At 45.4% G+C, this 24,925-nt stretch overlaps 1 protein-coding gene across 1 annotated transcript; it reads left to right on the forward strand.

Annotated features, from left to right (window-relative positions):
- Window positions 1-3,767: 3,767 nt before the first annotated feature.
- Window positions 3,768-6,082, forward strand: IFT70B (intraflagellar transport 70B; the record flags this gene model as incomplete). Its single annotated transcript, XM_083865833.1, has 1 exon — window positions 3,768-6,082. The coding sequence occupies one exon, from the start codon at window positions 3,768-3,770 to the stop codon at window positions 5,766-5,768; it is 2,001 nt and encodes a 666-aa protein (XP_083721959.1). The 3' UTR covers window positions 5,769-6,082.
- Between the last annotated feature and the right edge of the window lie 18,843 nt (window positions 6,083-24,925).

Consider the following 24,925-nt stretch of genomic DNA (forward strand, 5'->3'; position numbering starts at 1 on the left):
ACAGCATTCGGTCTCTGAAAGTCATATAGCTCAATCTTAAAAAAACCAACCAACTAAACAAACAAAAAAACCCTTATATTATTCTTTTAAGACTTAGCTTAGGAAAAAAGCAAAACAAAAATGAGGAAATGATTCTTTGTGGAAGCATGTAGTACAGTGAAGAAACATATTTCAAGTCTATTATATTTTAAGATTGTAGAAAACACTTTTTTAGCTACTGCTTATAAACTTGGTGATCAAAAATTGTATCTGCTTTTCATTATTTCTGATAGGGAAACAACTTTCCAGTATTTAAGTCAGTTCTGCCAAACTCTCTGAGATATGCACAAGAGACATGATTGTGTAGGTTATTTAATCTCATTCTCTGTCTTTTACTTGCTTCCCTGCCTGCTGAACAAGGAGAGATGGAAAAAAAAAAAACCACTCCAACATTGATATCAGCCTAATTCTGTGAAGGCACACAAAACATGGGTCCACAAGAGGCAAGGACAAATCAAGAGAGCACAGGGAGAACACAACAGATACCCAGGACAGCGTTGCTTGGGCTTTCCCTTGAGATGCCCAGCACATCAGCTGGACAAGTTACCATTTATTTGCCCCAGCTGTAAGTGGAAATCTGGCCTTGAATGAGGCCTCTAGCATTTACAATTCCTGTGCTAAAATTTGATGGGAATATGGATTGTCCCTAGGACACCCAGTGGTGCTTCAGGTTGGCCGTAGCAATGTCTTGTTTCTAGGTGTCCTACTGACTCGTGCCAACTGCAGCCTGAATTCGGTCAGGCTTATGGGCCCATGAACTACAGGCCTTGAGGTCTCACAGGGGCCAAGCAGAGTCTTAATTTTCTCACCAGAAAATGCTCAGGAGAAAATCTGGGTCTTCATCTCCATCCTCAAAGGTAGTTCAGGCCAAACAGTAATTTCACTCAGGATTCCCACCTGCAAAACTACTTACCAAAATCACCCTTTCCTCACCAAAAAAAAAAAAAAAAAAAAAAAAAAACACAAAAACACAACAATTGAAATCCAAATAAAACAATAATTAAAAAAAAACCACCATAAATGTTCTATAAGTGCAAAGGCTAATCAGGAAGGAGCTTGACATTCAAATCCTGCTTGATTTCCATTTCGCTTCTGAACTCCAGGTGCATCTGCCCCACCAGCTGGTGGCAAGTGACAAGGGTGGGCTTGTGTCCTGCCCTTCTGCCAAAGCCCCTTTCGTGCGCTCAGCAAGAAGCAAGGCTTTACCCACTGGGTACAGCCCCAATTTTGGCTTCACTCCTGGGAGGGACATGGGACAGGCCTTGGTGGAAGAGCTCAGGTCTTGTATGTGCACTCCCTTGGACTAAAGTGCTCCCCTGCAACACAACAATGTGACCCCACCAGAAAACTGAACACTGTTCAAGGCAAGGAGCACCTGGGGTAGAGGCTCTCCTGCGGCTGAGGCAGAAGAACCTCCCAAGAACAAGATGTCCAAAAGATGTCTTTGGCCATAGGTCGAGTAGTGAAACCAGACAATTCCCTGCCAGCCCAGGACCTACAGAAAAACAAGAACAGCTTCATAATGTGATGGAGATGCAGACTCTGCTTGTCAAGATGTGGTTTTGCTCCTGCTCCAAAGCAGAGTTGCACAAGGTCAGGCAGCAGCAGCAGCTCACTGAGGTTTAAACTGGATGCCTCATGAGGCAGGTGGGCACAGAACTCTCCACGCAGCTCTGTCTCAGCCAACCCCTACTATTTACAGGGCCAGGGGTCTGGCCAAGGTCAGTCAGATGTTTTGTAACCACAGTAGAGACAAGTTTCATTTTAGCTCAGGTATTTCTTCAGATGGTGTCCTTGGTACAGCAACTGGTGACCTTGCTAATTCCTCCTTCTTAGAGTGCGCTGCAATCTCATAATGTGCCTGTAGTTACCAACAAAGCCAATACTAGTACTCACAAATTATTTTTGAAAACTGCAACCAGCAGTGCCTAATGTCATTTCTAATATTTAGATTAACTCATTCTAGTGGAAAACCAAGAGTGTTTCAGTCCACAATCCAAGTATTTATTTTTCCTTTATAAAATCAAAATAATTTTAGTTCCTGATAAGTCATTTGTGCATTGAGTGAAATTTTAAAACAGGTTTATTTCAAAGATACATAAAACACTAACAAGCACTTCAATGTCTAGAGTGTTATGGGCAAGAAAATATAGAGCAAGGGGGTTTTTTTACTGGCTTTTTCAAAGGAAGAGTTTTCAAAGCAAAAAAATATGTGAATGGTTTCTAACATAGCAATCAAGTGGGACATATAATCTGCTGAATTGAGGTGCCCCAGAGATTCCTGTCACTGGAATGTGCCACTATTGGAATACATCCTCTATATTGCTTGCTACCTTTTCTTTCTTGGATTACTTTGTATTTAATTACAAATTTCTAAGCATGTTGGCCATTGCATCTTAGTTTTCTGGGGAATACCATTATAAACCCTAAACCTTTGCCTGTGGGAGACAGCTGACAGATGCACAGAAATATGTGTCTGTTCTAAGGCAAGTGAATCCTAGATACTTGCAAAATGTATAACTTAAAAGACTTCTGCATCTTTTTCCTTGTTTTTATTTGGGTGGGGTGTTTGTTTTTTTTTTGGGGGGGGGGGTTGTTTGGTTTTTTTTCATCTTAAAACCATTACTCTTATTGTTTTGCTTAGTAGCTCAAACTATGCTGGTTCAGCTTTCAAAGCATGCTTTTGAAATTAGCAACTTGGGTTTATTGGTCTTTAAAAAATAAATAATTTTAATGGCTTACTATGATTTTCTTTTTTTTATTATTATTACTTCTCCTTGAAACTACCGTGCTGGGATTAATCAGAGCGGTATCTGTTGATTACTGAATCGCACAAAAAGATCCTGAAAACATGCGAGACTGAGCAGCCTAGATAAAATTTTTGACACAATCTTGCAGCACTCATTCCTGGGGGCAAACCAAACTCCGTCACTGGATACGCCTGGCATTAGTCCGGAACGACCAGAAATCAGATCTGTCTGGTGATCCTAAGGGAGCTATTCACAGGTACAGAAATTACACAAGATTATGCAGTCTGTGGTCTGGAGTATCGCTGTTCAGTAGAAATATCATGTGGGAAAAGAAGTCCTGCCACAGCACAGTTACATTGTTGAATAAAGAAAGTTGAAAGTAATTTATTCTACTTTTGAAAGCTGCAGGGGAGCTGTCAGATTGTGGCAAGGTACACACATACTTCCTGCCTTCCACCAGCCTTAACCAACTTTGGATCTTGACGGGCTGTAAAGGGGAGGTTTCATGTTAACAAAGCCCAAGAAAGAAGTCAAATGCTTCCTGCCCTGGGCTACCTGTTTAGCTTAGAGCCCGCTTTTACACCACTTACTGCTTAAGGGAACTATTACACAGCATTTTTAGAAACACAGGAGCTGATTTTTACTCTTTATTCCTCCGAGCGGCACGAGATCCCGCTGGCCCAGGCAGCGATCTCAGGAGGCTCCAGCCCTGTGCGCCGGTTCGGAAGCGGCACTGAACACGCGGTGTCAGCGCTCGGGGGACGGGCGCAGGGAGGGGAGCAGAGAAGGGCGGGCAAAGGCGGAGGACTCGGCACTGGCGGCCGGTCAGGCCCGGGCACAGCGGCCGCCATTCCCCACCGCCCGCCCCGGGGCGCCGCCGCTTCCGGGGCACGCCCGCCCGCCCTTCCGGGAGCGCTTCCGCCCGGCGGCGCCGTTGCCGTGGCAGCGCGGGCCCCGCTTCCGCCGCCGGGGCCGGAGATGGAGGCCGCGCCGGTGCCCGACGGGCAGCACACGGCCGTGGTGTACGGGCACATCGCCGGCGGGCGCTTCGCGGAGGCGGTGTCGCTGCTGAACCGCGGGCTGCAGAAGAGCTGCCGCTCCCGGGGCTGCCTCTCGCTGCTGGGCTACTGCCACTACCAGCTGCAGGAGTTCGCGGCGGCGGCCGAGTGCTACGAGCAGCTGGTGGCGCTGCACCCGCAGCTGCTCCCGTACCGCCTGTGCCACGCGCAGGCCCTCTACAAGGCCGGGCTGTTCGCCGAGGCCCTGCGCGTCGCCAGCCCGCTGCTGGACGCCCCCGCCTTCCACCGCCGGGCCCTGCGCCTCCAGGCCGCCGTGCACTATGCCCAGGGAGACCTGGCGGCGGCCCAGAGCCTGGTGGAGGAGGAGCTCGCCGCCGCTGCCGATGGCGGCTTCGGAGCAGCCGAGGACCCTTCGGAGCGGGCCGACGCCGAGGTCAACCTGGGCTGCCTGCTGTACCGGCAGGGCCGGCACGAAGAGGCCAGCGCCAAGTTTGCCAGCGCCATGCAAGTGCTGGGCTACTGCCCGGAGCTGTCCTACAACATGGCGCTGTGCTCCTACGCGGCCAAGCAGTACACCGCCGCCCTCAAGTACATCTCCGACATCATCGAGCGCGGCATCCACCAGCACCCCGAGCTCAACGTGGGCATGAGCACCGAGGGCATCGAGGTCCGCAGCGTGGGCAACACGCTGCTCCTGCACCGCACGGCCCTGGTGGAGGCCTTCAACCTCAAGGCGGCCATCGAGTACCAGGTGCGCAACCTGCGCGCGGCGCGGGAGGCGCTCACGGACATGCCGCCCAGGGCCGAGGAGGAGCTGGATCCCGTCACGCTGCACAACCAAGCACTCATGAACATGGACAGCCAGCCCACTGATGGCTTTGGGAAGCTGCAGTTTCTTCTCCTGCAGAACCCCTATCCGCCAGAAACTTTTGGTAACTTGCTACTTCTCTATTGCAAGTATCAGTACTACGACCTGGCAGCGGATGTGCTGGCAGAGAATGCCCATCTGACCTACAAACTGCTCACACCTTATCTGTACAACTTCTTGGACGCCATTATTACTTGTCAGACTGCCCCTGAGGAGGCTTTCCACAAGCTAGATGATTCAGCAGGGACAATAACTGAGCAGCTGAGAAAACTCACAAAACAGGTGCAGGAAGCTAGGCAAAATTGGGATGATGAAGCTCTAAAAAAGGCAATTAATGAGTATGATGAGACTATGGATAAATATATACCTGTCTTGATGGCCCAGGCAAAGATTTACTGGGACATGAAGAACTACACAATGGTAGAAAAGATCTTCCACAAATCAGTGGAGTTCTGCAAGGAACATGAGGTGTGGAAGCTCAACGTGGCTCACGTGCTCTTCATGCAGGAGAACAAGTATAAAGAGGCTATTAGCTTTTACGAGCCAATAGTTAAAAAGCACTACGACAACATTCTCGATGTCAGTGCCATTGTGTTAGCAAACCTCTGTGTCTCCTACATCCTGACAAGCCAGAATGAGGATGCAGAGGAACTAATGAGGAAGATCGAGAAGGCAGAAGAGCAGCTGTCTTATGATCATCCTGATAAAAATACCTACCACCTTTGCATTGTCAATCTAGTCATTGGGACCCTCTACTGTGTGAAGGGAAACTATGACTTCGGTATTTCAAGGATCATTAAAAGCCTGGAGCCATATAACAAAAAACTGAGCACGGACACGTGGTATTACGCTAAGCGGTGTTTCCTGTCCTTGCTGGAGAACATGTCCAAGCACATGCTCATGCTGCGTGACAGTGTGATTCAGGAGTGCCTGCAGTTCCTGAAGCAGTGTGAACAGTATGGAAGAAACATCCCAGCTGTCATTGAGCACCCCCTTGAAGAGAATGAGATGCACAGTGGGAAAAACACAGTCACCTATGAAGCCAGGCTTTTGAGGGCACTGATGTATAAGATCGCTGGGTGGGCGGAGTAACTGTTGTTATCATACAGCAGAAGTGAGAACTTTGTACTTTTCTTATGCTTGTGAGGTAATGCTACTCCTCACAAAAATCTCTAAGGATTTTGTGTTGTATTTTAACAATGTTCAGTAGAAAATAGAATATTTTCATGAAATTAAGCTGTACCAGATAACAGAGCATTCTCAGTAAGCAGTCATGTTAAATAAAACTTTAAGTATGTTGACCAAGAATGTCCTAGAAATCCCATAGAGTTTTCACCCATAAGAATATTTTATCCTTCTGAAATTTTGATCAATTTCTTTGCATTGGTTGACATTTGAAAAAAAAATTATCTGTCTCTTCTAGGACAGAATTTGAAGAAACTGTTGTTTTAATGCTCTAATTTGCGCCTATGTGTGAAACGTTTCTTCTGCTTTTTCTAAGGTGTTTTTAATACGTTGCAGATCACATCAATAGCATATTTAAACACAAGAAATGGCTTTATATTAAAAAAAAGTTATACAAACATAAACATTTTCTTTTGCTAACTCATTAAAAATGCACAAGTGTTGTAGCAAATTCTAAAACGAATACAGGGACCGGGAATAAATTCCAAGAAAGCTCTGTTAGGATGATACCTCAGTTTAGATCTACCTTTGAAATAAAATTTGTTATGACAACTGGCTTCAGAGACACTGCTCAGTGCTGCCCCTCAGAGTCCCGGTGCCCACATCATCTGGGATGCAGCTCTTGTCCTGCAAACCTGTTTGGTAGCAAGTCCTTACAGTAATTTCAGTCCTCCGTGTGCAGCCCCTCCAGTCCAAATACCATTAAAACAGTCTCTGGTAAGAAATCCATGAATGTGAAATTATATTCTTTTTTCATTTTTATTAAAGAAAAAGCCATGTAACTTCCATTTCATGCAAGGTTTACAACCTGTACCCTTGAGTGGAAGAAATCTGCTTCTCAGTTTCCTCCTTGTGTTACACTCTTCCTGCATCTCTCAACACTTCTCCAAAACCCTGTTTATTTGCTTAATTCCTTTACTTGGCATTTCCTTCGCCCTGGCATCAGTCTGTGTCATTTCTCAGGAGTCTTCCCATCCCTTTTCAAACATATGTGTTCCACAGTGAAGTGGGACCAAAATGCCTTCCAATGTTTTTATGCAGCCTGATTCTCTGCTCCATGGCTGCTCTCCTTTTTGTGTATTATGCCCTTTGAAGCAATGTGTGAGTTGAAGTTTTTAAAATAAGAATCAAAAATCCATGGCTTAAACTCATTTGCTTACCTTTGATACTGGCTCCCTGAAGAGCTGTCCTGAGGGAATTTTGGAATCAGGCTGCATGTCCCTCAGAATCCAGTTTCTACGCTGTGGTATACTTGGAAAGAAAGAGAACAGCATTTTTGAAGTTTTGAAGCTACTATAAAGGAATAGAATAATTAAATCTTCCAGAGATTAATGTATATAGGAACTGCACAGGCCTGCAACCCTTTCAACACAGAGAAAGTCAACTCTTGTCTGCTGGGAGAGAAACCTGTCAGGGCTGAGGATATCACAAAAGGCTAAAGGAAATGCTATGGGTTATAATATATAATTATGCTCCAGTTTACCCTAAACATCCTATAACAGTAAATTAAAATCAAATTTTAACAGTGTTAAGAATGGGAAAATGTTCTAGAGACACTAGAGAGCAGACAGGAGATGCAAGGTGTCCTAGGGAGGCTTGCATAGCTCATCACTAGGCCATTAAGCCCCTGATTATTGTGATATTAAATATTTCCCACAACTGTTTCCCCATGGGGAGGAGACCTGTGATTTCAAATTTTGTTCACCTCCATGAAGCACAGCAGCAGGCTGTAAAGCATGTCTCTAATTTACACTGCAATTGTATTATATATTATGCAGCATAAACAGCATGACCTTTAAAAAAAAAACTTTTTAAAAAGTCACACCGCATAACAACGTCTGAAGTGCAATAATAGGCAATGCCCTTTATTTAATATTCATTGTGCGTTTTCTGTAAAAGTCACTGGACATTTAAAAAAAAAAAATCACTTTTCAGATTCGTGCCTGTGCGAATGTTGAATGCCCTCTGATGGAGAGCAGTTCAGATACTCATATGCTCTTGTTTTTCCATACAGCCAGAGTTGTGGCTTTCACGAGGGCACTGCTGCCAGGATTTGCATGCCCAAGTAGTTCATCACTTCCTTTCCTCCCGTGCGCACACGGGTGCACTGCGAATAGGCGGAGGCAGCAGGGCCCGCCGGCTCTGGCACACACTGCCCGTGCAGCCTGCAGGGAACGCACCGGCTCCTTGGCCACAGGCTGGGGAGGGAGATGAGCCGTGCTCCCAATGGAAAAAATGTCCCCGAAAAAGGCTGTGGAGTTCTGCAAGCTGTGGCTGTTTTTAGAAGACACAGCTAGAGGGCAGTGGGCATGCCTGGAATTTGCTTCATTCTGTTACATCACAACTTAAGGTGCCTAGAGCAGCATTTTTCCTGTTTTTCCCTTTTCCTGCTGTTTTTATGTGCGTTTCCTCACGGAGTGTGCTGTGCCTGCAGACAACCGAGGGCTTCAAAGCTGAACACAAGGACCTCAAAGTGGAGAGGCCTCTGCTGCTGAAAGAGGACAGAAAAGTGGCAGAGTTGAGGTACAACAGGAGGAGGAGGAGGCCTGGGACAGGCACTTCCTCCTCTGATGCATCAAGAGATGCTTCTGCATGGAGTCTCCTCTCCATTCCAGCAGCACTTTCCACCCTCTCCACCATGGCCTCTTCCTCAGCAATAGCACCCAACCTTCCCATGGCAGTGACATGCTGGGGCAGATGCCCTGGCCCTCATTTTTTCCTGGAGAGCTGCCTACCCACCCACTCTGTGCCCAGAAGAATGAGGCCTGTGCTCGTGTGGCTGACATCATCTGCAGCATAGGTCTCTTGCTTCCTCCAGTGGCAAGCACGTGTTTATAGCATCTCCCACTGCAGAGCACTTTGGTCATGAAAAATATATAAATGTTACAGCCACTTTTATTACCGTCTTTATACCACATTTAATGTTATCACTATGTGACTTACACACAAAATACATTTTTAAAGGAAAGCACATACATTTTTATTTAGAGAGAAAGGAAGATAGCAAGTAACAGTTTATGTTCCCTATACATATAGTAAAATCTGCCTAAATTAATGCCCTAAGCCAGCAGAGTCCTTTTGTTCAAAAATAAAAAAATCAAAAACACTACCCAGAAACATCTGACCATATTCCCAGGGCCTGCAATGGGCAAACAGCTGCAGATAAACTCGGACTCCTAAGCAAGAGCCTTTGTTGGTTTGTAGTTTGGCAGGTGTTGGGTTTTTTTATTGGGAGCAAGGGGAAAGAAGCCCTCTGTTCTAGCATCAGGGTCTGAAAGATGAGCAGCACAAGATGCTTCCCATGTACATCACTGCCATACCAAGGCCAGTCTCCAGGGTTTTATTTGCACTAATAGCCTCTTTTGCATCTTGTCCTTACAGGACATCTTGTTAAATGTTCTTGTCCTCAAAACTTGCAAGGGCTTGACACCCATGTTGCAGGTGACAAGCTGTGTTGTACTGCAGTGGACACATCTTTTTTTTCCAATTACCCTTGCAGTAATCACAGCACACACTGCACAAGCAAAGGCTTCAGACCAGCATTCTGACAGCAGCCCACTTGCACTGGCAGGAGCAGGAGAGGCACAGAGGGCCAGAGACAGAACTTACTTCATGCCCCACCTTGGTGCTCAAATCTCCATCAAATGTCTGCTGACACCATCACCACAACACAGGTAGTGAATGCCAGGGACCCTTGTGATCAGCTCCACAGTCAGAGCTGATAAAAAAATTTCTGTAATCAAGGAGTGGCTGGCTTTATGGTAAGGCAGAGATAAAAGATGAGACAGCAGAGTCTTCCTATACAGTGCTGGGAGGAACATGATGACAGTCTTCCTCCTTGGGAAAGTTGTGTGTACTTCTGCTGGGTAAGCAAGCCCCTTTTAGCAGATGAACAAGGAGAGGAATGTTATTTTTCCAAAAATGGTGAAGTTACATACAAGAATAAAAGCTGATTTTGACAGCCCATTCCACAATAACTTACTGACAACAGCCTATTTTTAGAAGACTGAGTTCAAAACTTCCACAAATCCATATTGGCTTTAGCTTCCAGCAAAGGCAGAAAGAGTCTAACCCTGAAAAATTCAGATATGGAACACTGGTGTGATAACGTGGCTGTGTGGGCTGAAAGAAGCCCTGAAAGATCCATCCCCTCCTCTCCCTCAGGCTTCTCTTTATTTCTCTTTAACCTTTCAGTAAATGAAATACCTCTATATTTTGGGACCCTGCTAAAATCTGCTGTTTTCTTAAGGAGTGAGTATGGCCAGGACAGTATGCATCTTCTTCATGTTTTTCAAGGAAGTGCATTTGTACCTCATTTGGACAACCTGTCCTACACAAAGAAACAGTTTCTAAACGAAGTAAATGAGGCTTTAACTACTGACAAACTTTTAGGCTCTATTTTCAGCAGAGCATTTCTTTTTTTTTTTTTTTTTTTGGCTGATGCTTTTTCATTAAGTAGAAAACTTGAGACATTTGGACTCGTTTTCCTAAGAACCTTTTGATTGGCATAATCTTCCTAGATCTTGCCTGAATTTAAACTAATAAAGCCTTAGAGCAGGCCTTGCCAAAACAAACCAATCAGTCCAGAATATTTCTATTTTTGAAGATCTTCCCCTAAATTGACTGTAGTTTGTAGTCCAAACCATAGGCCAGGAAAACCAGTAAAAAAGTTCACATTGACTTCAATGAGTCTTAAATTGGCACCTTGGAAAATACCCATTTTCACAGACTATTATTTCAAGCCATCCAAGCACAGCTTCTGGAAAGTCCTGGAATGCTACAACCCCAGTCTTATTCAATGACAAAGCCCCTTGTTTCTACCCCCTTAAAATGCTGCTTAGAAATCAGCTAACTCCATGTTTCCCATGGCGCAGCTACCGCACATTAAGAAAACATCACTTTTTGTGATGCACGACGTTGAAGCAGAAGTTGGCAGGGGATTCTGATCCTTCACCTGGACCTGGCCGGGCACAGCCTCCTCCAGGAAGCTGCGGCTCTGGGCACAGGGCTGAGCACTCCCAACCACCTGGCACAGGGATATCCCTGCACTGCAGCCCCGGCCCCGGGAGATCGCCCTGTCCCCACAGCCACCCCACCAGGAACGCCTCGGAAAGGGAAATAGAAAACATAAGTGCCACATTTGCTCTGGAACATGGGAATCATCACTCAGCATCACAAACTTTTAAACTTCCCGTGGTGAATGTGTAAACGGTCTGAGCCTCTCATTGGCTTTTTTGTCCTCTGCTGTGCACAGGCATCCACTTCCCTGAATTTCAGCCTTTCTTGCTGCTTACCTTCTCCTTTCCCCCAGCTCTGCCCTTAGGACCCTTTCCAGCCTGTGTCACGAGCAGGGAACAGGTTGACGAACAGCTTTTTATGAGTCGGTTTTATTTTATAACTCTCTTTCCCGTGGGAGAAGGCAGAGGGAGTTGGCTAACACTCCAACAGTTGGGTTGAACTGTTTACTAACAGCCGTTTTCCAAATTAAAATCAGCACAGCTCGGATTTTTCTGAGCTGCGCTTCTCTGGTGCCTCCCAGAGCTCTTTGTGTGCCCCTCCGCTGATTCACGGGCGCTCACAGGGCCGGCGAACAGCAACGCGAGAGCTCCACACGGCCTGTCGGATTTTCCTGCTCTGTCAGTAGTATTTATCACTGCGGCTCCCACGCGGCGCAGGAGATGGAGAAGCACCATCAGCGCTGAGGGACGGGGCATTCAGAGCGCACATAAATCCTTTGCTCTTCCCCTGCTGAGCATCTCAAGGCACATGGCGTTTTTACAGCGTGGAGCGCCACACGCTCTGGTGGGCGGCCCGGCGGCAAAGGCGCAGCCGGCACACCGACACCCCCGCCCGCTGCCGCAGGTGCGGAGACACGGAATGTCCCCGAGAAGCGCCGGGAGCCGCGCCCCGGGTGACCCGTGCGGCGGGGCCGGGCCGTGCTGCAGAGGGCGCTGCTGCGCCGGGACCCGCGGGCCGGCAGCGGGAACGGGAACGGGAACGGGCACGGGCCGGGAGCGGGAACGGGGGTTGGCAGCGGGAGCGGGTAGTGCCGCCAGCGCATAACGGGGAGCGGAGCCCCGCGCTTCCCGGCCCACGGTAGAGCTCCCTGCGTCGCATGGCGGGAGAGAAGGAATGAGAAGAAGCCCCAGCCGAGCGGTGGAAGGGAACATCCCGGCGCTGGCCTGCCCTCGGCCTCCTGCTGCCCTTTCCCTGCGTTTAGAAGGAGCAGTGGGCCGAGCCATGCACAGCCCAGCAGAGAGGTGCTTATACTGCCTCAGCATCAGCGGGGGGACAATTTTGGGTACCGGTGCCTGCAGCCCAGGCATGCAGGCAATGCCATGCACCGCCGCAGCCTCCTGCTCCCCCCCAGCACCTTACAGGGACTGCACACTGGACAGGAACCTGCCCTCAAGTAGCGCAGCCTGACCTCTGGGCAGGAATTTGTTCAGTCCCCGCACACCTGAGCTCACGGAGCGTCCAGATTGTGCCGGTGGCACCGCGTTTGTTCACACACGGCGCCGCCCCATCCGCCTCTCAGCGCTCGCAGCTGTGAGCAAGGCAAGAATCGCCCTCCCTTTAGAGACGGGCAGCAGCCACGGCTTCACCCGGCATAACCGAGGCCACCTTTGCTGCCTCTCAGCCTGCGCAAGAATGTATCAGGGCTTCGGAAGGCACGAAATGCTGGTAACGAGGCTCGGTGGCAGTGAAACTGTCAACAAAATATAAAGCTGTTAGAGTGGGATGGCGTCGCTGGGAAGGGAGATGCGGGAGCCCTGCCCTCTGCCTTTGTGCTCCATCCAGGACAGAACGCGCAGAGACGCCTCCTTGATCTTGTGAAATGCCTGCCAGCGAGCATGTGTAATGTACTGTGAAATTTTTGTGACTTGCTAGGTTATAAAGCTGGTTATAGGAGAATTTAATAAAAAAAAGGAAACCAGTTTATCTCTTTCTGATAATTTCTCTATGGCTTTAGGGTCTCATTCTAGCTTCCTCTCCATGCCTGGAGAGGTGATCCTAATATTCAGCATGAAATGTACAGATTCCCTGAAGGGAACTTGAAAGAAATTCTCTGCTTCAGATTCAAACCTGACAGTATATATCACATCAGGGGATCCCTTTTATCAGCAGGATATTCAGAAGGGATGAATGATTTACTCACATAATCTCTTAAACCTTTCACGTGCAGAGTCTGAGATAGAATTTATAGCATTTTTATCATTTGTGCCCAAAAAAAACCCCAGTAAAATTCCTCTATGAAATCTGAAACCCTACTCACTGATTTTCTAGCTGATGAAATTTCAAAGAAACATGTTTTTCTGTGATAGAGTAACAGCAGGCCTTTGCCATGGCTTTGGTGTTTTCTCATGTTAGAGATCAGATAATTCCTCCCTAGGGAGACACATTAAATAGAAACCTCCCATCTTTTGCATTTGAAAACACTGAGGATGTGTATTAACCTCCCATAATTTAAGACTGTACCATGTTTTGCAGAATTATTTTCTCTGATTTCCATTATTCAATTAGATGCATATTTACACAAGAAATCTAAACAACCAATGTTTTCATTCTGAGTTTTAACCCAAGTAATTAGCCTTGCTTCCAGATGATGAGGAAAGCAATTTATGTGACAACATTTGCTTAATATTTCTGCCATGAAATTACTGCAGAAATGTAAACCAAAAATGGGCTGTGACATATTTCTCTTCCTAAAGTATTTTTCCTGCCTGATATGTTCTCCCTTTTTCTGATGAAAATATAAGCTGGTTTGATTCCAGGTTGTTTGTCCTGTTTTACCAATAGAGTGCTATCATATTTTTTATCCTTCTAAAGTAACTATTGAATTAAACTGGTGGAAATGAGCCCAGAATCCGAATGCAAAAACAGATCATAATCTCATTTGCTAACATTGTCATTTTGTTTGTTGTTTGAGCCCAGAACCATCAAGTCTTAATCTGGGCTAGTGCAAATAAATATATAATAATGCCAATAACTGTTCCTTTATTTGAACTTAAGAGGTTCCAGAGGCAGGAGGTGAATGAACGTGACTGGGCTGGTAATCACACATTAGAAACAACCAGAAGTACAGACCAGAGCTACAAAAACTGAGATTTCATTTTAGCTTTGGTGAATGTATGCTCACCCCTTAGAAGGGGTCGCTGGCTCTGAACTAATCTCCAGGAGGTTGTGTGCAAACAGGGATGCAGTTCTGGGAAGGACTTCCCACCTTTCTAGACCACATTTCTATCAAGCCCGCAGGGGGCCCCTCACCCCTGCTTTTCTGCCTTACAGAGCTCCTGCCTGAGCTGGGGGATTGCTCAGTCACTGACCTCCACGAGGCAGGATCCTCACTGAGTGCTAAATTATGCTCACACTCACCTAGTGCAAGCCCCAGTACTTCCATGCACTTCAGCAAAACAGAATCAAATTTACACCAGCATAAGTGACAGCAGGATTTGGCCCTGTGGAGCAGGGTCTGTAAGGCCAGATCCTCCATGAGTATAAGTTAATTGAGCTCAGTTTGCATTTGCACTGCCAAATTTACTTCTTTCCATTTAGTATGTGGCCAAAGGTCAAGTTAAGAAAATATTTCACTGTCATAATTATTCCCATGAAATCCAGAGCAGTTTGTATTTGGCAGCCAATGTCATTTCCCATGCCTTAAGAAGCTGGCATTAATTTCCTGACACTGAACAAAGACAGATTCATTTACCTCTTTTCCTGACTGCCATTTTCTTCACCTTGTGTGTCTGAATCCCTGCAATCTGATGCAGTCCTGGAGGAGCCTTTCTGGGCTCTACTATAGCACTAACGATAACCATATCTCCATTTAGTGAGGATTTGTGCTGGATTTCATTCAGGGGGAATTTTACTTTAAACCTGGGGAGTAAGCCTGGCAGTTTTGCCTCCCAGCAGCTCCTTGCTGCTGCATTTTCTCCCCGAGAGCCTGCCCGTCGTCATTAGAGAGCAGAAGCGGGGATCTCACAGGAGGGTGATTCCAAGGCTGTCACTGTGTGTCAGTAGCCCTGCAGCTGGATAACGCCCCGTGGTGAGCAGCCCTTGGGAGCAGCTTAGTGCTTCTGATGAGGACCTTCTAGCACCTTCCCTCTCACAGCATCCTGTATATGCAGCAAAGCTCCCAGGGAGAAGCACTCTGCATTTTTCCCATCTGAAATGAATCCCAGACTGGGAGCAGCCAAGTAAGAGCACTGACGGCAGCACTGAGATGGGATAAAGTCTTTAAGGGCTGCAGGGGAGCCACGGTGCACTTCTCTGCCTCCAAGGGACTGAGTTTTGGCTCTGCCTGCAAATGCATTTGCAAACAGCCACCCCCTTTCTTTTTCACAGAAATATTTCAGTCCATGACATGTAGCTAATATCCCCAGCTGATGCTGGCTTGCCTGGCTCCCCTGAAGCAATGAATATTTATACTAGCTAAGTACCAGCATACATTTCATATCCTTCTGATTATTGCTTACAGCCATTCCTGTTTGTTTTCCCATAGTACTCAGAAGGCTGAATACCTTTTTCATGCAGCATGTTTTCACCATCATTTTTTCCCCTGTAGGTTTCTTCAGATTTATACATTTTGAGTTTCCATCACATTTTTACAATGATTTAAATTGGGCAGTGGCAAAATTATCTAAAGTGCATTTGTCCCACCGTGACACACAAAAAACCACATCACCCCTCTCTGCTCCCCGCACAAAAAAAAAAAAGAAAATTCGAGCCAGATAATTCTGCACATCCATGGCAACAACATAGGCATGGAAACAGCAGGGTGGACCCTCCCACACCCTGGCCAGTGCCGCAGGATTTCAGTAAAATTTCCCATTTCTCAGGATATTAAGTTTGACTGCAAGGAAATCTAGACATCATGTAATCTCACTGCAGCTTTGGAGCTAATAAAGACACATAAAACATGCCACAGCCTGGAAACTCGCTCAGAGGCGCATGTGCAGGTTTTGAAATGAGGACAAGTGCAGCACGGGTGCAATGGGACACAAAGAGCAAAGGAGGAAGACTCAAATATAGATAGCATAAGGAAGCACAACCTGTTGGGAAAATACAAATTTTCGTAAGCTAGGAAGGCCAACTCAGGTTTGGATCACACGGTTGCCACACTGTGGCAGCTCAGCCACTGGTGCATGTGTGCTCCCCTCCACTCCTTTGTCCCCCAGAAGGGATTGCCCACGGCAGGGACACACTCAGGGGTGCCCTGAGTAGGAAAATGGCACCCACTGCAATGAGCAGCTGCTCTTCTCCCTCCCCCAGGGATAGGGAAGTGGGACCTGAACCATGCAGGCACCAAGGCTGGGTTCTGATCACAAAAGTGGCTTTTAGGGATCATCACACCCCCTCTGCCATTTCCCTCACTAGCCCAAGGTCAGGGGTGAAGCAACTGCAGATGAAGCAACAGAGCCCTCAGGCCAAGATCTGCATGGCGTGTAGGCACCTGAGCTTCACCCTTTCTGCAGGAGGTTCCCAAATACCTGTAGGAATCTGTGCCTTAGGATACAGCATGCTGAGACACCACCTCAAAGTGCACACCTGCGCTGGGGCTACATTGCTGCAATGGCGAGGTTGCTCACCCCTGTGCAGAGCCAGGAGCTGACCAGGCTGTGGCTGCTGGGGCCAGGCAGCAGCATCCTGAAGCCTGCAGAGCAGCAGCATCCTGAAGCCTGCAGAGCAGCAGCATCCTGAAGCCTGCAGAGCAGCAGCATCCTGAAGCCTGCAGAGCAGCAGCATCCTGAAGCCTGCAGAGAAGCAGCATCCTGAAGCCTGCAGAGCAGCCCCTCCCCTCCTGCTTTGGGCCTTGCAAATGGCATGCTGAGCTTACTGGGACGTTGACAGTACATTTTAAATAGCTGAGTTTGTTGTCTGTCTTAAACCCTCTCTTCTTCAATCCTTCACTTGTGGGTTTGAAAACAGGCGCTGTCATGAAACACAAATTGGGATTTGTTTATTCCCACACCTGTTCTGCTGTTATATGCAACACTAGAGCCAGTCTCATCAAATCCATGACCCTGACTTTGTGGCAGCACAGCACTGAGGCAAAACACACAGGGATGAGAAGCGTGGTTTCTATCACACAACCTAAGCTCACGACACACAAGAGCACTTCCTTACCTGCTCAGGAAATGTAAGATGGTCTCATCACACAGCTTGAGTGGACATCAGAATCTGAGATGGAACTGTGTGAGACACAACACCCTCTGGGCATGGGCTGGGGGAAAGACACAGGGGTGAGAGGAGAGCAAGCCTTGCAAGCCAGCAGGACAAAGCCCAGAGAATGGTACAGGCACTCTGCGTGGCTGAGATTTCCCTTGACTTTAGCAATGCTTGTACAACTTGTCATGTCAGGACAGTCTCCCACACACATCTGGTCTCAGCAACCTTTCAATTGTTTCTGAGGATTTTTTTTAATTGGGATAACTTTCATCATGCAGCAATGGACACCCACCTCAGTTTTTATAGGGCCATTATAGTATAAGATGACAGAGGTGTTGAGAAATCTCATGATTTTAAAAGAGTTTTGTAAGTTCTATACCTCAGGGTAGATTTTACATTTTCTGTGTTCATTTGCAGCAAATAAATTTGTTATCCCTTGCCTCACCCTGTACTTGGTCACTGATAGGAACTTCTCGTGTCTCTCCTCTCCAGGATGAAATTCCCAGCTGGACACAGGCAACGATATGCTGGTTTAGATAAGAAAAATGGGCGCAGAGTGTATAATTCAGCTCTGAATCACGATGTCTTAAGGGTTTAGTGAGGAAATCTAATTGACACGTATGAGTGTTCAGGAGTTAAAACCATGTGGTGGGGGCTGTCTGGTGATTTTGCAGAGCTGCTGGCAGGAGCTGAGCTGAGGGAATCCCCCTGGTGATTTGTAGTTTTGGAGAAGGAGGACCAGAGCTGTTGAACTGCCAGGAATTTGATTTCTGGCCACAGCTGTTTATTCCATCTAGTACTGTTCCCTCTCACAAGGCAAACCCACACCTTCTGAAGAGGCTATAACACGCACTGCTTATTTTTACCACATCACAGAAACATCTGACTTGGCTCTCCCCCTGTATTTTTAATGCTTGCCAGTTCTAACACTTCAGATATAAAACTTGCAGATCATCCTCTGCCTAGCTTTTGGACTTCAGTTTGGTTTTTCCCTAGCAATGGGACATGCCTCAAAGTATTTCTGAGGGGAGTAACTCCTCTTAACAAACGAGAAGTCCTTGGCTCTGTATGATATATGCCCTAGTTAAAGTAAACAATAACGTTCATATTTTCCCGTAGGCTGCATCAGAGCACTGGTCAACCATTCAGTAAGTAGCCCATATTTCTTATTGCAATTTATGGCCTTGAGATGGACAGGAGCTAATGCAAATGTCCTGGGCTTTTGTGAGGGATGGTGCAGGGCACATAATGGCTTTGTAGTTACAAATGCTGAGCAGATACACAGTTCACTGATCTGTTAAGCACTTTTGAGATCATGCAGTGTGTAAAAAAATACTATGTACTTGTAAATGTCAAGAGGAGTTACTGATATTTATAGAAAAGAAACTGTTTTACTGCTTCCAGTTCTGTGGAGCAAATACGCTGTATACTTTAGGGTTCAGCTCCATCAGCCCAGTAGTTTCCGTGTGGATCGGATTTTTAAGGTCATAAATTGATTGAGGTGACCCCAGCAATTCAGCCCCATGCCTGGGTCATTTAAAGCCCAAGGAAAGGCAAGTGACATTTAACAGTAGGAAAACAAGCAAAGCAAAGGGAATATGGAGGTTTGTAATATGACAATAAAATAACAAAGCATGTGCATTTCATCAGTTGGATTTCATAAAGAGCTTAATCTTGCAAGCTCTCTTTTGCAAAATATGCATGGGCGTAGGAATTCAGCATAGAACGCCAAAGAACTCACTAACAGGACTTGCCAAACACAGAATCAAGGCAAGCAAGAAAAAAAGGGATCAAGTCTGACAATAAACACAACATTCTGGAAATTACAACTCTAATTTAATGCACCACATGGAAGGCTTTGCATTTTAATTTATCAGTTTCTTTTTAATTGACCAGATTAATTATTTCCACCTTGCCATTTGGCAGGTAGGTCACTGTTCTTTTTCACAGTATTAATGAACTAATTCCGTTTTTCCCCCCTGTAATTAAAAGTGCTAGTTACAGAGACCACATTTATAAATTGGCATGGCGCACAATAAAATTTACTCTTTATTAAAGAAAATATAACATCATTTCCCACATCAAAAGGGATTTCTTTTCTTTGTATTTCTCCACCAGCAAAACTATGACTAGAAAAAAAATCCCCTCAACCCTGTACTTTTCAATCAGTAATAAAAATGGGTAAAATAAGATTACCAGTGAACTCCTAAGCGTTCACAAGTCTCCCTTGGGCACACCATGCTCAAGTAGAAACGTGAAAACCATTGAAGGCTCACATTACCCATGTTTTATGCTCTAATCAAGGGCTCCCAGGATCAGGTCAAAAAGCAGCACTCGGCAGGATCCCGCTGTGTCAGCCCAGTTGCTGGCGTTAAGAGAGGCTGGAGGAACATCAACACTTGTTCACTGCAACCAGTACAAGTCAAACTCACTGGGGTGGGCTGATCTGGGGGCTGCCACACCTTCAAAAGCTCATCTTAATTCTTAATTTACCCTCTCAAATTACCTTTTTGTGATACCTGTCTTTAAATGTCATAACCCAGTGAGCTCACCTAATGGAGCCCAGCTCAGGTAGAAGCTGGATCTCACTGGTTGTAGTGGCTAAAAATACACAGGATAAGACTGGAAAACTGGAAGAAGAAGAAGAAGCAGAGGGCTTTGTATAGGAGTAGAGCTGGACAGATACTACAAACAATTATCTGAAAACATTATTTTGTATTTCTAATTAATTCACTACAGTCTGGCTGAAGGCTCTTTTCTGTTTTGACATTAGGCTCTTCTGAGTAGTAAATTTAGCTGCCTAAAACACACCTAGAAATTGCATTTGAGAGCCAAGTCCACAGGTAAACCTCATATCAACCTCACATCAACTTCCTGCCACCATTTTGACATCTTCTCATGTATGTGCTGCCACTGAAAATACCTGAATTTGTCCAGTCAGAGACTGGACAAAAACCTGTCTTTTTTAAAGATGTATATGGTCTAGCTGCTATGTTAAATATGTTTTGGGAATGAGTCTACCTGTGAATTCTTGTGCATGTGAGAAAACATCAATGTTTCCTTATCTAATCCCTAGCCTTTCTCTAGTGCTCAGGGTAGCTATCACAGGGCTTGAAGAGGGGACGCAGAGTGAAGGAAAATTGTAAGGGTGGGCGAGAAAAGGAAAGGGAAACCAAAGGGATAGGATAAAGTCAGGGGTTGCCAAAGAGAGTTAGAAAAGGTACTAGTGCTGGCCTGGGAAAATAAGTATTGTGGTCCCCAGAATTACAGCTGCCCAAGGACAAATGCGGCTGACAGCCCTTGTCCCTCTGCTCTGGTGTGTGCATCTAAAGCCCAGCTGTTACATAACACGTTTTTCACTCTACAGATTGCATTTTTCTCCCCACAAAGAAATAGACAAATATTTAAACCTGCCTGAAAACAGCCTTAAGACTCATTCTCTGTGCATCTGGGAGAGTGAGATTAATTCAACAGGATTGTGAAAAAAAAAATACAGCAACTGGTATTTCTAATTCCATTTCTCAGTGGAAAGCTTCTAGTAACAGCTAATAACTAAGTCATACTAATCAACTCAGTGACAAAACCTCTAAAGTATGTAATATAACATAGTTTCTGAGTATTTTTTTTTAATTGAACCTACATGTTGCAATCTCCTACTCTGCAGTCATAAAACTTTATAGTCTTCTCTTTTGTCTACTGAGATTTCAGGTGTTTAACCACTGACTTCCACCCAAACAAAGTCTGTGGTAACAATAATGCTATCCATGTGCTGCAGTAAATGAGCATTTCAGCTTGGCTGGCAGTGACAGCTTTTACATACACAGGCAAGAAGAGTAGTCTGAATTCTGCCCTCTGCCTGTGTAACTTCACTGCAATGTTCGTGGCTGTCAGTGGAGTTACTTCTGATTTACTTCAGTGCAACTGAGGAAAGAGTTTGACCCAGTTTGTCTGTATTTATGGAAGAAAGCCTAGAGAACAGCGTCTGTTCTTGTTTAAAGTGCCGGAGGAATTCCAGTGTTGCTGAAGGAAAGCATGCGAGCCAAGACTGCAGCCAGCAGCTCCGTTGCTATGGCACACCATCCTCAGGATGTTCTGAAAATGCCTGGAAGTTTGGTACTCTGCCCACTGTACCTGGGGGACCAAGGCATGCTAAAGTATTTATGTTAAATGACTTTTCAATTCAACTTCGACCCAGAGGCACCTCTGGAGAGACTGGGTGGAGGAGGAGGAACAGCGGATGGGAATCTGAAACAATTTAAGTTGCTTCATGCTCCCCTAGTCTGTGAACTGCCTCGTATCATGCTGAAGCCAGGAAAGTTTGGTAATAAAAACACAGCAGTTCAATTAAATCAACTCTTAAGGCACAGGAATGTAACTAAAGTAGGGAGTCACCTAAACTCATTACTTGTCCAGACTGGCCATCACTGCTGCAATGATAAACAGTCATTACAAAAACCTGTAATTTATTTTCTGTGACTTATCTTGTAGGAATGGTTAAGGGATCCTTCTAGTAAGTAAGGATCCATTATCCATGGGGAAATTGTCAGTTGCTAAGGTTCTACACTCTGGATTCCCTTTGGGTAGTAATAGACACCAGTCACAGCACTCAGTGCTCTTACGCATCATTGCAGCCCCTGCTAGCACAGATCCAGTCCTAGCAGTACTTTCAATCAAATAACTTGTTTGAGGGGTTTGGAACCTGATTATAAAAAATTGTTTAAGGTTAAAAATTTGTGCTCTGGCATTAGAAAATGGCAAAAAAATAAACTGAGAACTAAAAAATAGAGCTAGATACTTCCAAGATAACAGTGCAGAGAGAAGGAAAATGAGGCCAATCTGGAACTGCACAATTTGGATTCAAGTCTGCAAAGCTCTGACATCTGTTTTCTTCATTCAGTCCTTGACAGGAAGAACTTGAACTCTAGAAAAGAGCTGCCTTAAAACCTGAGAAATATGTACCTTTGTTTAGATTTTACCGCCACACTCCCAAATTTATAAATTTCCTGCATTTTCTGGACTTAGATTTGTTCTTTTCCACCAAGAGTCTCTTGGCAATATGAGGAGAGGAATCCACTGTCCTCCTTCTGCCACGTTATATGTGCATGCTTTACCTCTAAGTATCAGTTCTTACTATTCCCTAAACACCAGAAGCATGCAGAATGAGGGCTTGAAAGGATCAAAATAAAACTCTTCCATGAGGATGCACATACTCCAAAGTGGCTTTTTCCCACTCTGTTAGTCCCTGCTGACTTCTTTGACACCAGTGAAACTCAGCCAAACCCAGCAGCACACCACCACCAACTCAGGCAACCCCACCTGAATTCTTACACGCCTTCAAGACTGAGCTAGTCTTGGACAAATACAAAATCCACCCACAGCTTTTCCCTCCAAAATAGTTTCTCCTGACACTAGTTATCCACTCCTCAGCTGTCACCACTTGAATTTCATTCCTGAGTTGCGGCTGGGTGGAGTCACCAAGCCTGGTGACAAAAGAGAAATGCCCACTCCAGAGCAGTAAGGGAGGGTCCCTATGGGTCCCTAATATCACTGAGTCTTCATGCTGCTACTTACGGGATTGGAACAGCCTCTGCTGCATTGAGCTCACCAAGGGATGCACATAAAGGGAGAAGGGACAGTGCACAAGGCACCAGCTGAGAAAATGCCTCTCTTGATCCCAGTAGCCTTCATGGGCAGCCAGGAGCCAGAGAGACAGCTGCCCATGAGTGTCCAGGGTCAGTACGGACTCACAGGGTCTTAGGGTAGCATCTTTGCCTGGTAATATCAAGCTCTGTAAAATTCTTTCAGGAAGTTACTGGTGCCCAGTTATTTTGATTTAGAGGTAGTTTATTTCAGTGCAATCCCAATCCAGAGGAAAAAAAAAATAAATTGAGGTGTAAGAATAATGCAAAAGGAGATTTAAAATACGCATTTGGCTTTTCCCTGGAGCATTATCGCTTACAGCCTAGTAGTAAGAAAAATTGAAAAGCACCAATGGAAAATAAAAACAATGTGTTAGTGCACATCACATTTCTGTTGTTTCCAGATCTTCTGATCCAAATTAGTCTGCCTGCAAAACTATGGAGACCTCTTGTGATTTTATTAATCAGAGCCATCCTCACACCTGGCTTGCTGTGCTCCCATAAATGCACACTATGATTTGGGTGGGCTGCAGGTAATTAGTGTCAGGATCCCTGCAGACAGATTTGCAGTCCCTCCTGCCAGCTCAGGGTTTTTCAAAGAATTTTCTATTCCAAGACCTTCCAGTTCTCCTCAGACCAACAGTCAGCCTGCAGCTCTTACAGAGGAATAAGGATTTTGGCTGAACAGGTTTTGTTCTGCTCCCAAATACATCAGGAGATCCCACAGCTTTTCATTCACCTTGTAGCAGCATCCAGGTAGAGGCAGGACCTGAAACCAAACACGGCTCTGTCTGAGGAGTCTGGCAAGAAACACTGAACTACTTTGAGTCCCACACCAGCTGCTGGGGATGAGGGTAACATTTTTTTTTTTTTTTTTTTTTTTTTTTTTTTTTTTTTTTTTTTTTTTTTTTCCTTTACCCCTGTAGGCAGTTTCCCATCAGATTCCTTAATCCAAGCACTGGGCGAGGCTGGAGCTGAAGAAAGAGGAGATCAGGAGGAGGTCGGGGAGGACCTGCCCTTTGTGTCTAAAGCCACCCTGTAACTCAGCATCACAGGGAGGAGTCACATCGACAAGCCCACAGAAGAGAAACTTCATGCTTAAGTGCAGTAGATACTAAAAAAGCTTTAAAGCAAGGAAATTAAAATCTTTAGACTCAGCAAGGAAGCTATTTAAGAAACTTGTTTGTGATCATGGAGAGCACAAAAAAGAGGTGTTCTTAGGGAGAGGAGGCAGGAAAGTATGGGGGAAAGCAATAAAATGGTTAAATTGCAAGATATTGTTCAAGCCAAACAGGTGCCCCTCAAAAAAAAAAAAAAATTCAACTTCAACTCAACTGAAGCAAATAGAAAGGGAATATGAACTAGAACAAATACAATGTTGGGGCATGAAATTTTGGAAGGCTGAGAGTGATTATGAACAACCAATAATGAAAGACATGAACTTAAATAACTAGAAATCCTTTTAGCAAATCAGCTGGCTGATTTTTTACCAGGGATTTGAAACAGCTTTTTGTAGTAAGGAGGCAGCAGATTTGCTACACAATTTCTTTGCACTGGGGAGAATTTCAGTAACACCTACTGCAGCTGCAGCCTTACCCATGGCTAGGCTGAGAAGCTGTCAAAAGAGTGGTTAATAAAACTGAAGCACTAAACCACATGGGTGCAGGCAGAGAGGCAGGGTTTTATAAAACTGCTCTGGCACAAAAAGGTAGGGTCTCTCCCCTGTGGTTGTTAGTGCTGCCATAATAACTATGAGCACGTTTACTGGTGTGAACTGGAAAGGTTTGAGTGATGATGATTCGTATTAGGGTGACATGATTCATATTAGTACTCTCCCAACAGCACTTCTATCCAGGAGAGAATAATTGCCATCCAGTACTGCTCTGGTGGTCCAGAAGCACACAAGTCTCCTTTCAAGAGTAAAGAACAGGGCTCATCAATGGACAATCCACTGAACACTAAAAATCAACTAAAAGAAGTCTCCAGAATGTCATTGTAAGTAGTGAAGCATCACACCACTCACTCCTCACCTACTTTAGATAACCTGATCTCAACACCCAGTCTGGAAAAGAAACCTAGTTAGACGACATCTTACATTTCTGCTTTTCCTAATTCTCTGTACAGATCTGGTAACATTAGTTTATGGGTAAATTCATGTCAGTGTAAGCTTGGTCATTGCATTGATCATACTGTTTAATGCATCTTCTGTATTTCCTAGATGGTCTAGAAATAAAAGTAATCACTTATCAGCAGTAT

The sequence above is a fragment of the Zosterops lateralis genome (genome assembly GCF_965231275.1).
Source record: "Zosterops lateralis genome assembly, chromosome: 7".
NCBI classification, from domain to species: domain Eukaryota; kingdom Metazoa; phylum Chordata; class Aves; order Passeriformes; family Zosteropidae; genus Zosterops; species Zosterops lateralis.